This window comes from Medicago truncatula, chromosome 7, assembly GCF_003473485.1.
Source record: "Medicago truncatula cultivar Jemalong A17 chromosome 7, MtrunA17r5.0-ANR, whole genome shotgun sequence".
Taxonomy (NCBI): Eukaryota; Viridiplantae; Streptophyta; class Magnoliopsida; order Fabales; family Fabaceae; genus Medicago; species Medicago truncatula.
In genome coordinates, this window is record NC_053048.1 from 38,701,733 (window position 1) to 38,718,865 (window position 17,133).

The 17,133-nt window shown below is 32.6% G+C and overlaps 1 protein-coding gene across 3 annotated transcripts; it reads left to right on the forward strand.

The window, feature by feature from the left end:
- Positions 1-3,377: 3,377 nt before the first annotated feature.
- On the forward strand, positions 3,378-13,310 carry LOC11440981 (acyltransferase-like protein At3g26840, chloroplastic). 3 transcript variants are annotated; one of them, XM_003624383.3, is made up of 14 exons: positions 3,386-3,774; positions 6,276-6,327; positions 6,489-6,544; positions 7,394-7,552; positions 8,081-8,185; positions 9,092-9,198; positions 9,498-9,619; positions 9,913-10,021; positions 10,134-10,270; positions 10,491-10,860; positions 11,879-11,992; positions 12,350-12,435; positions 12,552-12,661; positions 12,737-13,310. In XM_003624383.3, the coding sequence occupies exons 1-14, from the start codon at positions 3,477-3,479 to the stop codon at positions 12,925-12,927; spliced, it is 2,016 nt and encodes a 671-aa protein (XP_003624431.1). In that variant the 5' UTR covers positions 3,386-3,476; the 3' UTR covers positions 12,928-13,310. The 3 variants fall into 3 exon arrangements, with proteins under 3 accessions (XP_039683428.1, XP_003624431.1, XP_013449444.1); XM_013593990.3 differs by lacking the exon at positions 6,489-6,544 and having other exon boundaries at positions 3,549-3,774; XM_039827494.1 differs by lacking the exons at positions 12,350-12,435; positions 12,552-12,661; positions 12,737-13,310 and adding an exon at positions 12,085-12,343 and having other exon boundaries at positions 3,378-3,774.
- The last annotated feature ends 3,823 nt before the right edge of the window (positions 13,311-17,133 follow it).

Genomic DNA, 17,133 nt, shown 5'->3' on the forward strand with positions numbered 1-17,133 from the left:
ATTTCAAAAAGTTGAGGAGTCAATTTACAAAAATAATAAAACTTAGGGACTAATTTGTAAATTTTTGAGAAAAAACAGACCAATATGTAATTTTTAAAAATTAATAGGACCAATTTGATTTTGTTTAAAATTTATATAGTTAAAAAAAATAAGAATCAATTCACAAAATTTGAAAGAATTGTAAGGGCCAATTTGAGATTCACATTGTATAGTGTAGGAAAGAAATTTCAAATTCTAAATTTTTAGATGGTATTTGAACTTCTCTAAATTTAATATTAACAAAATATTTTGTAAAAGTTCTTTGGTTTATAAAATTTATCATTCAAAAATATAATTTACGTTGAAGAATGTATCATTCAAACAATAAAATAGAGAACATATTTATTTTTCTTCTTGATTTATCCCTCATCTTTGTTAATGAACATATATTTGATAAAAAATCTTCTCTCTCAGATGATATCTCAAAGAGGTTATATGTCTAAATCAATTGAAGAATTTCAGATTCTTAAAGGATTCGTTATGGACAACCCTGCTTTTGTAATCCCCTGCCTTGTACGTAGATCAGTTTGCTTAGCTAGACGTCTTTCCAAGCTTCATATGGGAAGGTTATAAAATGTTGATGAAATCTTTCTACTTATATATTTTGGTTTATGTCTCACATGTTTTTGTTATCAATTTTTTTTCACTTTCCACTTATTTAAAATTTTTGAAAATAATTTAAAATATATTGTTACTTTTCAAGAATTAGAAATTTAAAATAACGATAAAATTATAACAACGATTTTTTTTCTTCTTTTAGTATTGCATCCAAAACTTTTCCAAATATGGTCCATATTAGATGCTATTGAAGTAGAAGATAAGTTCGTCTACCCTAAATTTGGCTTCTTCTTTATATGTATGAGACAAGATTTAGATGAGGAAATTGTGTACGTCACTCCATCTTTCTCCTTGATTTTATTGCTTATGAATTGTATGTTCTTATTGTTCAATCCTCATCGAGCATAATATTTTTCAGCTTGACTTGTACGGAAAACGGTGGAGTTTGATCCTCTAGCAAGGAATTTGATTTTGTTTTGGTATACTTCATACGATGATAAGAGATATTGTTCAAGAAGGATGTTTGTTTTGTTTTTCACATGTTAGTTGTGGTCTCTAAACTTTGTGAGTAATTTCTAAAACAATGGAATCAATTTGAACACATTGGATAACTTGAAGATCAAGTATACCAATCATAAACACAAAAAACGAAGAATAATGGACGTTGGGCAATGGCTAGGCCTGCACGTAGGAACTGGGCACTAGGTGATAGTCCCCTGGTTTGGTTCCGATGGTAGTGTTTCCTCATAGATTTGATTAAGATGTGTCGTTTCATGATTATACTTCATAATAAGTGAATAAAGATAACTCTTAATTGAGGTGTTGAGTAGTTCAATTGATTTGAGTTAAGAGATAAGGAGTTTGGAGTGATCGTTCAAACACACACAAAAAGAAAAAAAAAACTAATCTAACAACTAATTACTAATATTTGTCATTCAAAAAAGAATTCATCTATTAACGTATTTTTATTGAAGTTGTCCTTTTTTTCTCTATTAGTAAAACACATACAACATAAAAGGACACAAATTTATCATAATTTTCAACTTTTTTTCTACCATTTTGTTTCTCAAAATCATAATTTCCTTTTGTAATGTACAAGTGGAGTGTAGAAAACATATTTCTATAAACTCACTTCATGGGATGCTCTCTTGTTGTTTTTTTAAACAAATCAAAATGAGATTTATATTAACACAATAAAGGGGACCCCCGCCGCACAAGGTGTATGTGCTCTCTTGTTGTTTGATTTTTGGCATTGGATGATGGTCATTTTATGATTTTTATTCTCTAGTTGCATTGTTTGGTTACATGTTTGAGTCACTTTTCTTGCGTCCCAATGCTCTGCTATCGTGATAATTGTGAAGTTAGATAAAAGCATGGTGGGAGGCAAATTCAACGTGCTAACAAACACACGCTAAGAAGTCTCAAGTGTATCCATTATTTTACATAGTGAAAGTTTTGGCTAGACTAGGTTTCATGCTTTTATTTTCTTATATTTTGAGAGAATTTTTTCACATTAAAATTTGAGGTATTCTATTGGTGTTGACTTTGTTTGATAAGTTTATGTCCAAGTTTCACAAGAAATGAAAAATTTAACGACATTTGAATATTTCGTCGTGCTCTTTCTTTAGTTCCATCAACACAACGACAACAAAATTACTTCTACTTTCTTGTGGTTATTAATTTGCGGTGGTGAACGAGGAAGTGAATATAATTCGTATGATGATCTTGAATGAGTAATATATATAGTATGTCCAAAGAGAGAAAGATCTACTTTATGTGAAGAATTTTCACCCACTAGTGCTCGCTGAAGCAAAACTGGGTAGCAAGATCGTTGATGAGTAGATTTTTTAAAATCCTACACTTAATTCACATAGCTCAAACACCTAAAACACAATCAATTCAGATATACTTAAAATTTTTTAATACAACTCACAGAAATCATTTCTGAATTTATGTAGGGTGCATATAGATTTCCTTATACACTATAACCGCACCCTAAAATAATAGTGCCCTGGACTGCCGCCTCTCCCACCCACCCTCAAGGCCACCCCTGGTCCTACATCTGATCACTATTATAAATAAAGTTCATTTTTAAGGTTCATTTTATAAATGATGTATGTGATCAATATAATAGACAACATACATCATTTATCAAAGGTATACACGTCAGTTTTGCTGTCAACCATTTTCTCTTAACACGAATTCAAAGGTGATGTCTTTTCAAAATTATTAAATTTTGGTTTAATTTTATCTTCCACATATGCTTTTGTTTTTAATAAGCCTTCCACACATGCTTTAGAATGCAAAATATGCATTAAATTAATATAATCGATTTCTTTTAATATTTACTTTTAATATACGATATTTATTTCAGCAAAGATTTTATTAATTTTACATAAAATAAGAGACTTTTTAGTTTTTTATCAACTATAAAATTTCTATATTTTTGGAGGCTTAAAGCTATATATTAACCGGCCTACGCAATACGTTTATCTTCAATCTATGCCCATCAAATCATTACTCTATATAGTCGTTAAAATTTTGTCATTAACACCAAAACAAAACGTTAAACAAGTTTTATTTTTTTATTTTTTTATTTTTTTATTTTTTATTTTTATCAAAAACAAAGAAAGAAGACAGCACATTACGACACAGTGGTAGGAGTCACCAGAGACTCGTACACAACTCAAACACACAAGCGCAGCCATAATGAGCAATACATGTGTTTTTTCTAGTCACATAATTGATTTATTACGTACTATTTCATCATATTTATACCATATATATCTCATCTTCATATTGAGATTAATTGTCATCATGTTAATAATTACCATTGAATTCCAAACTGCTTCAGCTTCAAACCTGACTCACCAACAGCCATGCTTGCCGCTGGAGTTTGTTTCTTCCCCACCGTTTCCTCCTCTCTCTTCCACCACGTGCCACTGTCTAAGGCCATGAAAGTGAAGTCCGGTGGAATCATGAGCATAGTCCCGCGGTTCGCCATGTCTACTGAACGAGTTCCGGTGAAGGAGGAGAAGCAGAGACGGAGCGGTTGGAAGGAATACTTTGAGCAAGCGAAAGAGTTGATCGAAACAGACGATGGACCTCCGCGGTGGTTTTCGCCGTTGGAGTGCAGTTCACAGTGGGATAATTCTCCTCTCATGCTCTTCTTGCCTGGTCAGTAGTCCTTCTTTCTTACCAGCGGTTAAACAAATTCAAATGAATTTTTTTTTTGATGTCGGATTCGAATTCAGATCTTACATATATTATTTATTATTTTTACATGAATTTTTAACGATAAAACTATTTAATTTAAAGATTTAGTAATTGAATAGTCTCACCCACCCTCCAAGAAGAAAAAGTAAATTGATAAATTTCAATTAGAGTAAAATTATTCCTTCAAAAAAAAAATTAGTTTATAATATCACTTGCAAATATGTAATTAATATTTTCTGGTTTTTATTTTTTTTACAAAAATATAATCGTTAAAAGACTCACATAAAATATACGTGTCAGAACAATGTGGAACTGTCGGGATTTGTTTGGTCCAAACTTAGCCGGTACATGCGACTATGATTTGAAGGACGTGGTAATATTGTTCTTTTTTGGTAAGAAACATGTATTATGTATGTAGATGGTACTTCAAAAAACAAAAAAGGATATGCAGATGGAAATTCCGAAAAATTGCAATACTTTATTTATTTTTATTACAATGCTAAGAAAAAACATAGAAAACAAGACAACAACATAAGAAAAAAAAAAGGAAAAGAAATAATCTCTCAAAAAAAGGTTCGCGCCGCATCACTCCGCAACAAAAAGAGAAGATTCGTTGCAGATGAGTCTTGACGAAGAAGCTCAAGATTAGAGGAAGCATTGAGTTTAGTCATGAAATCCGAACATTGATTCCCTTCACGAAAGGTATGGATAACCGAGACATTTCCTTGCTCAATTAAATCTTTTTTATGTCTTGAATCAAAGCCACATATATAAACATGATAGTTCAAGGAGGGGCCTTTGGTGATGTTAATAGCATGAAGAGAATCATAATAGCAAACTAGCTCAGTGATATCCATGTATTTAGCCAACAAGAGACCGTGATAGATGACATAGAGCTCGGCATAGAGATGTCATAAGAGTTTTGAATGTAACGTGAAAAACCTGGCAAGTAGTAATCTGCATCATTTCAATACTTTATGGAATGACAATCCTTCAAATTATACAAGGAGATTTTATATATATCATTTATTATATGATTATAAATTTAACACAACATGTCTTCATAAACATAGTCAATAATCAATTAGTATAACATTATAATATTATTAAGGTCGCGGTTTCGAATTTAGAATTTCTCACTTATCTATTTTAAAAATGAAATTATGACCATTAAATTTCTTAGAAAAATATAATTAACAAAACATTGGTTTAACTTCCCCTAAAAAAACATTAGTTCAACTTAAATGAAGTTAGGTTGGTGGGAGGAGCTAGGTTGGGAGAGTAATCATTGACTAGAGTGTGATTGTAAAAATGAAGGTGTGAGCCACCATCATACAGATAGCATATATTCAATCTAGTCTAGGACTAAAGAGAGAGAAAAATAAAAATATTGAATGGATAGATGTGATAGGAAGAGAAAAATAAACATAAAATAAAATATGAATTGAGTATAGGAAAAATATGGATATACATAATCGTCAAATTGAATGCATCTATACAATGCATGTTCCATCCAAAACCAGGATTGTGATTTCTGATAAACCCCTAACCTCAATCGCAAAGAAACAAACATCTGTGTTACTGCCTCAACAACAGAATAATCACACGGCACATAATTCCATAATTAAATTAGATTATATTAGTATATAGATATGTATGATTTATTTATTTTTAAAAGTCGGCAGGGGCTAAGACAGTAGAGTCAATAAAGGTGGCTTCGCCGCTGAGTTCAATTTTCGTTGTCCATGGTGGTAGATCATGAGTTATTTATTGCATGTTTGGTGCGAGTGTTGACCTTTTTATTAGGTTAGATTTATGGGGATTGAGTTTAGACCCGGTTTAGAACATACCTCTTTAAGCCTTGCCCAACTTTAAAAAATTTCAAGAAAAAAAAAATCTTAAATAACAAAACACATTAAGCAATGTGTTGCTTAAAGTGGTAAGGAACTTGTACCCCTTAAACAAGTGGTCAAAGATTCGATCATCAACTCTTATGTATAGAGAAAATTTTGAAGGGAAGAGATAATCCACCTTATTTAATATTTTTGTCACTTTTCAATATTCAAATTCTAAACCTTTTTTAGTCCTTAACTCATTTAATCTCTTAACTATTAATCTCTTGAGCTACCCATTGTTTATTTTGAATTAATATAGTCGTGAAACATAACATATTGTTGATTTTTAAAAGTTTTGGCTCAAGCTAAAAATAAGCCATGAGACTAATGAACTAATATACCGAGATTAAGTCTGATTTTGATACATAACATAATATTTTAGGTTCTTTTATTGTTATCATATAGGAGAAATTACATATCTTAACTTATTTCTTGGTTTTCCTTTGATTTCATAATTGTTAACAGTTAGTCGCAAAAAAAGTTCAATTGAAGTTTATAGGATAAACCACAGAATAAAGCTTACTATTACTAATAAATTTATTATTACTTGTATTCCAAACTTTACAGGGATTGATGGAGTGGGACTGGCACTTATTTCTCATCATCACAAACTTGGAAGGTTTGTCTTCATTTCACCACTTTGTCATACATATGAGTAATATTGCACCTTATATTTGACATGTTTCTTCTAGCTAGATGATTCTATTTGCACCTTATATAATTATTAACTCATGTGTGTAATTAAGAAATACTCTTTTTGTTCTTTTTTCATCATTCAAGGATTTTTGATTTATGGTGCTTGCATATTCCTGTAGCGGATCGAACACCATTTACAGGTTTCTTTTCCCGTACCTCATTTTATTATAGCAAATTCTTAAATACCTTGGAGTTTGGTTGGATACCGGCGGTATGGTCCTTGTAGGTAGCATTTCCATATGGTGAACACTCTGTTACCTCAGAGTTTGTGTGCCCCGAGACACTAGTTAAGAAAACCAACATAAAATGATTGTATTGGAAATTGTGGAAATATGAGTATTTAACTTTTTGAAATTAGAAAACTTGTTTTTTGAATGAAATGTTTCTATTTTTAACTTTCTTAACTAGTGTTACAGGGGCACAAGTTAACAACCCTTAATTATTTAGTGCTCATGTTGAACTTTCTTACACAATCCATTTCTGTTAGGGGTCCGACATTGAGTAGATAAAAGTGCCCATGAGACTGTCACACCTAATAGACTAGTTTGTTGGGTTGGCCTCTCCGCATGCATGTGCTTAAGTCCTAACAATTGATGCTTTCAATGAGAGCCGGGTCACGGAAAGGATTATCTATCTATAGGTTGGATTGAGGTGCTCCACCGATACCAATAGGTGGATGCACCCTCAAAAAAGAAAACGGCTATCATCGGATCAGTGCCGGTAGAGCGAAAGCCACCGTGAGCGTCAACCATTAATGGGCGTGGCAATGTTAGAAGTCTCATATTGAGTAGATAAAAGTGCTCAAGGTGGTAGTTGGCCATGAGACTCTCCCACCAAATGAACTAGTATTTCGGGTTCAACTCTCCAATGTGCTTACGTCCTGACATTGTCTATTCGCTCCACTTACAGACACCTGTTTTATTTATAGAATTTATAGATATGATGTGTATGCCAGCATAATTTATTGTTCGTTTATTTCCCTGTTGCAGACCTTGTGAAATTAGTTGAGAAAACAGTTAGGTCAGAATATAAACGTTCACCAAATAGGCCCATATATCTTATTGGAGAATCTTTAGGAGGGTGCCTCGCGCTGGCAGTTGCGGCTCGTAACCGTGATATTGATCTTGTACTAATCTTGGCAAACCCAGGTACCTTTATTGTGATGTATATATATGATTTAATGGCTTTCATTTTATTGTTAAGATTAGCTAAATAAAGAAAATTCAGCACCATAAACATGGCTAAAGTGAGATTAGTTTTATAGAATCTGCAGTAGCCTAGCCATATTGAATTACTTATTTAGTGTTGTACTTGTATGCGTACATCCTGATCGGTAAAATTCTGCAATCACTATTCTAACAAAGCAGAGTTGTGAATCCGTGAGTATTACAATAAAAATTGGGTTAACTTATCGATACGTTAATGACAAGTTAGATAATTAACACAAACAAGCTTGAGCCTAGACAAAGATGTCTGTTGTTGCCTATAAACATGGTTGAGGTTAGTGTTTTCAGAATGATGCCATTCATTAGAAATGGTGTAGCGAACATATGTTTCTTGCCTAGAGCTTTGAGTGAAAGTTCCTGAATGATATTGAAGTTGATTTTGCTGTAACAGCAATTCAGTTAAGGAATCGCAAATGCCTGATCTGATCATATGCCCATCCTATTATGCAGCTACTTCATTCAGCAGGTCCCTGATGCAACTTCTATCACCATTGTTGGATGCTTTGCCTGACTCATTCTCTCCTGCCCTGCCTAACATTCTCAGTTTGACAGCAGGTTTGTTCATCTTTCTTTGCCGTATTTTTAATATGAACTATTTTCTCAAGATCCATGTCTGGTGTGTTTAGTCCAATCCAATTTCCATTTTTATTGCTCTCTATATCTTGAAAATGTTGAACGTTACGCAGAAAACAAGAAAAGCATTAGCTCGTTTACCTAAAAACTGAATCGTGGTAATGTTTAGAAACGGGACTATTCCTGAAACATGTAACTTGATGCCGGAGACCTAGTGAAAGGCTCCATTTGTTGGTTGTTCGCATTACCAGATAGTTGTCTCAATAATTAGTGACTTAAATTTAGTCAGTTGTAGGTTTCTGGTTCTTTTTTATGCTTCAAATGATGGGCATAATCCCTCGTGTTCTTTACTTCAGTCTGGTAACGGGAAACGTCAATGGATTATATGTTATTCAATATAAATGTCATATTATATCCTCACGTTCATACTTTCATAGGATTTACCCATCATGGTTTATGTTGTATGGGATTGTTGCAGATTTTTTCTTCCTTCACCATATAAATGTTTCATGCCTGTGCTCGTTCTTCTCTTTGATTCTTTTTCGTCATTTTCCCCTTCTGCATTCCTTTCAATACAATGTTTAAATTTGAACTAGTTAAACAATATTTCCCGACGACTAAAAGAAATATATGTTTCCCTACCTTTGTTGCTTCTGCTAATATTTTATTCATTCACGAATTTTAGTTTTCTAGTTAATTAAATTCGTAAGTTCTTAACTTCTAGGTTACGGGGAACTTATGCTAAATTTCCACTCCAATATCCTTAAGGACCTAATTTTTAGGTCAAGTTCATTTATCATAGATGAGAACTTGTATTCTGTCTTTATCTTTTACTAAAGAAAATGATACTTCCTCCGTTTATGCCTTCAACTTTTCTTTTAACATTAGGTGACCCTCTGAGAATGGTGTTGGACAACGCTGTGAAAGGACTTCCTTTACTAAATGCAGCAGGAGAACCGATAGAGGATTTTACCACTTTCTCATCATCTCTTCCTGTAAGGTTCTTTTATTGTTTTTATTAAAAACTTAAAGAATTTCAATTGGAAGAGCTGTGTGTGACTTTTTTCTTTATGCTTTGAATATGTGAAGCATGTTGTGTGAGTAATAATGACTTAATGAAATTGACAGTGGTTAAAGCATATTTCAGAATAAAGTTAAGCAAATGACTGCATTTTTGCGAATAAATTTAAGCATATATGACTGCATTTTCTTTGCTCTGGCTTGTTGTTGCTCATTTCAGCTTTCACTTCATTTACTTTCAATATTGAAAATCTATTGTTGATTGAATTCTCAGGTTCTTGCAGACATATTACCAAAAGAAACACTTTTGTGGAAACTAAAGATGCTTAAATCTGCTTCAGCGTATGCTAATTCAGGCCTACATGCTATCAAAGCTCAGACTTTGATACTTTGCAGGTTCATTATTCTTGGGATTGTACATCTTACATTAGTCATTATATTGAATCATATGTACTTAGTTAACTTTTTTATCACAATTGCCTTCACTTAGCAGAAATGCTATTAAAAAAAGAAATTGATAAAACAAGTGCCAAGTGTGAACAACCAATTTAATGAAAATTTATTACCTCTAAACCTTTATGTTCGTATGCATACCATGTTTTCCTTTTCACATACACAGGATGCTTTCCTTTTCAAGTGTATGACTCTTTCTGGAAGATGAAACTGAGTTATTTCATTTGTCCTTTTAGTGGAAATGATCGGTTACTACCTAGCCAACAGGAAGGTGAACGACTACGTCAGTTACTTCCTAGCTGTGAACTCCGTAAATTTGATAACAGTGGCCATTTCTTATTCCTGGTATTATTTTCTCCATCGCTATTTTTTTGCCGGCATGCTTCCCTATTCATCTGAGAAAAATGATATCAAACCAGTTGGAATTTAAATGAACCTAACTTTGGGACATTCGCAGGAAGGAAGTATTGACCTACTAACGGTAATCAAGGGAACTTCTTACTACCGGCGTGGCAAGTATCATGATTATGCTTCGGATTTCATACCGCCGACACCAGATGAAGCCAAGAAAATAATAGAATCATATTCATACAGGTAAAATTAATTGAATAAATTTGATCGTTTAAGCCATTAGCACAACGCAAGAGAATTCATATGCATATTATATACACATTGAAGATAGCGAGGAAAGCTTAACCTACAGCTACCATGATGATATTAGAGGCCTGTCGATTCATATTTGTTCACTCTTGTTAATTGTGTAATCTTTAATCAACTAATAATATTTAACATATTTCAATTATAATGCTTTCAGTTTATTTAACATCGTCACCGGCTCTGTAATGCTTTCAACTTTGGAGGATGGAAAGATTGTAAAGGGCCTTGCTGGAATTCCCTCAGAGGGGCCAGTTTTGTTAGTTGGGAACCACATGCTTCTAGCATTGGACGTAGCTCCCTTTATTATTAGATTTTTTACAGAACGAGATATCCTTGTTCGAGGAACGGCACATCCCATGTTTTTCAAGAGACAGAAAAGTGGAAGATTGCCAGAAGTATCTTCTTTTGACTCATTAAGAGTTATGGGTGCTTATCCTGTAGGAGTATCTAACCTCTTCAATCTTTTAGCTTCCAAGTCACATGTCCTATTATATCCTGGAGGATTACGCGAGGGATTTCATAGGAAGGTAAATCTAATAAGTTTGGATACTACTTTCCAGCGCAATCATAAAATTGCATCAGATGCTTGGTATTTAATACCACATGTTACATCTGAAAAAAATAAACGAATAATACCACATGTTGGAAGTTAATGCTCCATTTTCTTGCGTACTGTCTGGTGCCCGTGCATCTGACTTATGACAAATATGTAATCTGGGGTAGAACACCGACTGCAGACATGTAAGGTGTTAGGGGTATATATCCTTGTCTTTCAAAACAGAAAGCAAGGCAACCAAAAGAGAAAGGAAATGATTTGTGTATTATTTAGGCTAAAGTGCACTTTTCCCTCCCTAATTTTCAAAAACTTGCAATTTTGGCCCCCTAAGTACCAAAACCACAATTTAGCCCCCCTAAGATTTAGCCCCATTGCAACTTTGGTCCTTTTGATCAATTTTGACCTAGTCAACGCTGATTTGGCATGCCACATGTGTATTTTTTTTTTATTTTTTTAAAAGCCACATAATCATTTATTAAATTAAAAAAATGAAAAAAGAAAAAAAAATCAGAATTTAAAAAAAATAATAATAGAAAAGGAAAATAAAAACGGTATAAACGATTCTTCTTCTTTCCATAATTCTTTTTTAAAAAAAAATCTGATTTTTTTTTTATTTTTCAATTTCTTTTTTCATTTTTTTAATTTAATAAATGATTATGTGGCTTTTAAAAAAAAAGAAAATTAAAAAATATACATGTGGCATGCCAAATCAGCGTTGACTAGGTCAAAATTGATCAAAAGGACCAAAGTTGCAATGGGGCTAAATCTTAGGGGTGCTAAATTGTGGTTTTGGTATTTAGGGGGCCAAAATTGCAAGTTTTTGAAAGTTAGGGGGGAAGAGTGCACTTTAGCCTATTATTTAATTATCACATTCAATGTTGGAATTCCAGCGCTTATTTTTTCGGATGCACTATGTATCTGTCTTTATATTTATGATTTAAATTTACTAAGATTGTTTGAATTCTTCATCATTGTGTGATAATCATCAGGGTGAAGAGTACAAGTTATTCTGGCCTGAACAATCTGAGTTTGTCAGGATGGCTGCCAGATTTGGAGCCAAAATCGTACCTTTTGGTTCTGTTGGAGAAGATGATCTTGGCCAAGTAAGTTTCAGTCATTACTCAGCCAATGGATTTCTTGTATGGAAAGCATAATTCTACTAGAGTTTCTTAGTTTGATGTTCTTGTAAATGTAGACTGTCGTCCAGAATTTTCAATTGCGTTATCACCAACTTTTATCAACTCTTCAAAAGAAACACAGTTTTCCCTCTATCTTGCGTGAATCTATCCGGCATTATGAATATTTTGTGTATTGTCACCTTTTCTACCAATGTAAGAGATTAGCTATGACTGTAACAGAAACAGATAACACTATGTATGCAAATTTCATATTTGAATTTATGTGGATGCCTTGCACCTAGATTTGAATATCACAACACCATATCGCATCGTTCCTTTCAGGTTGTGATTGATTATGATGACTTGGTGAAGATTCCTTACTTTAGGTCTGAAATAGAAAGCCTTACAAATGAGGTTCCACAGTTGAGGTATCTAAATTTGCTTGTGTTGATTCGTACTAAACATAAGTATTTGAATTTTTTTCCTTCTTTTCCATCATTTTTGTTGAGTCATACTAAACATAAGCTATACATTTTGAAACTAGGGCTGATGTTGACGGTGAGGTGGCAAATCAACAAGTGTATCTGCCTGGAATTTTGCCCAAAGTTCCGGGCCGGTTCTACTATTATTTTGGAAAACCAATTGAAACAGAAGGTATGTCCAATGCATATTTCTCAACATGAAATAGCCGTGAAATGTGACGGTAAAATTTGAGCTATTGTTTGACAGGAAGGAAACAGGAACTTAAGGACAAGAAGAAGTCTCAAGAATTATATTTTGAAGTGAAAGCCGAGGTTGAAAGATGTATCGCATATTTGAAGGAGAAACGAGAAAGTGACCCCTACAGAAGCATATTGTCTCGGTTATCATACCAAGCTGCACATGGTCCTACGTCTGACATTCCAACATTTGAAATATGATTGTTCTGCACATAACATGACAAGTTCTAAATTTTCCAGAAAATTTAGATAATAGAGGCAAACCATGTAAATTTTCAATAGTTTCAGGCATTGTTTTCTGGCCAGAAGGCATGATTTCTCTAAGAATGTTGGACCATTATGCAATTTGTCTAGTTTAAATCAATAAAGTGGCAAAAGCACATAAAAGTGATAGGAAAAAACAAAACTACCCTAGTTGTATGTATATTGTCATTTGTGACTCTTGGATCATGGCAACTTGAACAATGTACAGTGGGAGGGAGGGATCAATGTATCATTCTAAACAGCACTTGCCTCCTCATGTGTTAAGGCATAAAATGATAGATTCAAGATTGAGCACTGTTGATTCTTGTCTATTTTTTTTATATGGTTGGAATAGTTTCATTTTTTCTTTCTTTCTAATTTTCCTTTTTTGAGAGATTCTTTCTTGTATATAAATTTGCACAATCTCATTGATATATAAAAAGATTTTGTTATAAAACACAAATCATTCATTCTAAATTATTCAAGTTAGATTCCCGAGAAAGGTTCCAATATTCTAGCTTGACCTAGAACAATCGTCAGAGCTAATGCCGGAGCAACCGTCAGTCACACATGTGCAAGTGCAACCATCGGAAAAAGACACCGCCAATTTTGTCACATGATATGTCGATTCTGTGGAAGTCACATCGACAACACTAAGCAGTTGTAGCCTGTATCTATTAATTTTGTATGCACTGTCCATGATCGATACAATATATGAAATATGTTCAACAACTTGTTCTAATATGGATGTGTTCTAAATATCTCACAATATCGGAGTCTTCATGTCTCCTAATTCAAGACACATACTTCTTAACTTTCTATTAATATCATTAGATGTTGCATCTCTATACTAGGACCTCTCAAAGTTGGTTGATACATTTACTTTTTGACAAAGTTGGTTGATACATATTTAGTTGCTTATAAATTTGTGTGATAGTAGATAGTTCTCCAAAACTTTAAAGAAAATATGTTTCTTTAAGAAAAAGCTATACGTCTCTTTTTTTTAATTATAAATGTTAGTATGTTAATTGTTATATTAATGTTTTTTTTTTTCATTTGTCACGATTCAAACCTTGTACATTAAACTCCTTTAATCTCTTAATTGTTCAGTAGATCTCCGAACTATTTGAAAGTTTTTAAATGTCTCTAAACTTAACAAAAAGTTATTGTTGTCGAATTAGAGATTTAGCTGAGATATCACGACTGATAATCCTCAATTGTGATTTTCTTTCTTCAAGCAATTATGTTGAGGAAAGAACTATGTCCCTCAACTATGGTTTAATTAACTATTCCAATAGAGTGTTAAATACAATGTTTTGAGGCTTTTAGGTATTGAACTATGCAACACATATAAAATAAAGATAAAGTCAGAAAAGTGAAGGGATAGAATTGCGTAAATAGTTTGAGTTTGATTGACTGTGTCTGTAATGCATTGTACAAGATGAGTATTTACAGGAAAAACTATTCATACTTACTTACCAAACGACATGCTCTACAATATTAGACTTGTTCGACTATTTACACGGGTAGTGCGTAACTATTCCTTCGTTGAGGGGGTACATGACGCTTTTCGACAAACAGATTTCCACTTCGCGGCGTGATCCATTAAAGGTCAATGTGCGCAATAACCCTTGAAACATGTGTTCTTGCCCATCGCTCCTTGCAATTATTTGCGCTATAAACATGGAGCATGGATTGAGTGCCTCATTATCCAATTCTACTAAGCTTTGACTAAGTCTGATGTCTTCAAGACTCGTGTACTTTTCAGTAGACTTGAGAAGGAATCAGACGACGCTTACCCGACTAGAATATTGTTCGCCCTAACTTTTTATCGACTGAGGGAAACCTCCCCTGTTCTTAAATCACCTATATGGCAATTTTGACAAACAAGATAATTATTTCTAGATGTAAATTGTTATAATCAGTCATTATAATACTATATTTTTGGTAATCACGTCATTATGTTACAATGTTGCTAGTCAACTTCAACGAAAGGACCTAATTAGAAATTAGAAATAAATAAAGGGTTTTGCTAGAACACACCTTTTATGAAGGTGTCTTTTAGCAAGTTAGTCTATGAGCATTTGTTAAAAGACATCAATTAATTTTTATGAAGGTGTTTTTTAACAAAGTTATAACTAAAAAGTGGAAATCACACCTTGAGGTGTGTGTTGCTAAAAGATACATTCATGAGTGGTTTCTAGCAAAAACCATAAATATATATACATGAGTCAGGATCCGTTGACACCAAATCTTAACCGTTGATTTCATTTGATCCAAAGGCTAATGTTTGAATACTTAAAAGTATCATGTACCATATTTATTGTATTTATTGTGATTTTTATTTCCTAATTTGTTTAGCCGGATTCTCTCTCTTCTCATAATGAGATTGTAACTTGTATTATTGTGTTCTATCAGAAATCGGTAAGAAAACAATGGGTAGAGAAATGAGGCTTGCACGACACAGCAGCCTCAATCATTTTGAATTCAAAATATTAATGAAGATTAAATTAACAAGCATTATTATGTAGAAAAATGTATGCATACATCTTGTTCTATTGAACTTGTTGAACAAGTAGAACAAGACTTCCATTCATCAGCGATAATACAAGAATGCCATGATTTATGCCAAATTGTTTTTTAAATTGTTGAACATAACTTCTTGTTATGAATTTCATGTCCTCAATATTTACAGCTGACTTGTCATGATTTATGCCAAATTATTTTTTAAATTGCTTTCGTTCATTTATTTTCCTTTAAATTTTCAAATAGTAGAAAAACAAAGAAGGCCATTTTAATAACATAAGATTGTATCGGAAAAAAAATGCATAAGATTAAGAAGAAGAAAAAATGAGGATTATAGAAAACGAGTTGTTATCTGTAGATAGAAACGATTGGCTCTTGGCATTGGAACAAAATGAAGAATGCGTAATTTTTTTCTAAGTTTACCTCTTCTTTTTTTTTTTTAAGAAAAACTTTACCTATGTTTGCTGCACACAGAGAACAAATTTATGATGTAAATCTCAAATATAGAAAGATAAAACCGACGAAACAAATTAGGAAATGAAAATCGCAAAAAGATATACTACATGATACTCTTGTGGTTCACATGATATTCTAAATCAACAAATGTAAGCCTTTAAATAAAAAGAAATCAACGGTTAAGATTTGGTGTCAACGAATCCGTTGACACCAAATCTTAATCGTTGATTTCATTTGATCCAAAGGCTAATATTTAACCACTTAAAAGTATCATATATATCATATTTATTGTGATTTTCATTTCCTAATTTGTTGCACCGAATTCTCTCTCTTTTCATAATGAGATTGTAACCTGTATAATTGCATTCTACCAGAAATTAGCAAGAAACAATGGGTAGAAAAATGGGGCTTGCACGATACAGCAGCCTCGATCATTTTGAATTCAAAATATTAATCAAGATTAAATTAACAAGCAATATTATGTAAAAATAAATTATGCATTGAACTTGTTGAACAAGTAGAACAGCACTTCAATTCATCGGTGGCAATACATTGTTGTTATGAATTTCATGTCCTCAATACGGTTGACTTGTCATGATTTGTGCCAAATTATTTTTTAAATTGCTTTCGTTCAATTTTTTTTCCTTTAAATTTTTAATTAGTAGAAAAGCATGAAGGCCATTTTAGTAACATAAGATTGTAACAATTAAAAATAGCATAAGATTAAAAAGAAGAAGAAACATGGCTTAAAGAAAAGGTTGGCATAAGATTAAGAAGAAGAAATAATGGAGCTTATGGAAAACGAGTTATCATCTGCAAATAGAAAAGGTTGAATCTTGGCATTGGAACAAAATGAAGAATAAGTAATTATTTTTTTTCTGAGAAATTTACCCTTTTTCTTATAGAAAAACTTTACTTATGTTTGCTGCACACATAAAACAAAGTTATTAATGGAATGTAAATCGCAAATATAGAAAGAGAAAACCGACAAAATAAATTAGGAAATGAAAATCGCAAAAAGATATTCTACATATACTCTTATGTGGTTCACATTATATTCTTAATGAATAAATATAAGCTTTTAGATCAAAAGAAATCAACAGTTAAGATTTAATGTCAACGAATCAATTGACACCTGTGTCAACGGATCCTGATTCATATATATATATATATTAAAGACCT

Bases quoted from the DNA above. Each gene is read 5' to 3' on its own strand.
- LOC11440981 (XM_003624383.3), top strand. From the start codon at position 3,477: ATGCTTGCCGCTGGAGTTTGTTTCTTCCCCACCGTTTCCTCCTCTCTC. The intron at 10,861-11,878 runs GTAAATCTAATA...GATAATCATCAG, and splicing joins GCGAGGGATTTCATAGGAAG to GGTGAAGAGTACAAGTTATT. The intron at 12,436-12,551 runs GTATCTAAATTT...TTTTGAAACTAG, and splicing joins AATGAGGTTCCACAGTTGAG to GGCTGATGTTGACGGTGAGG.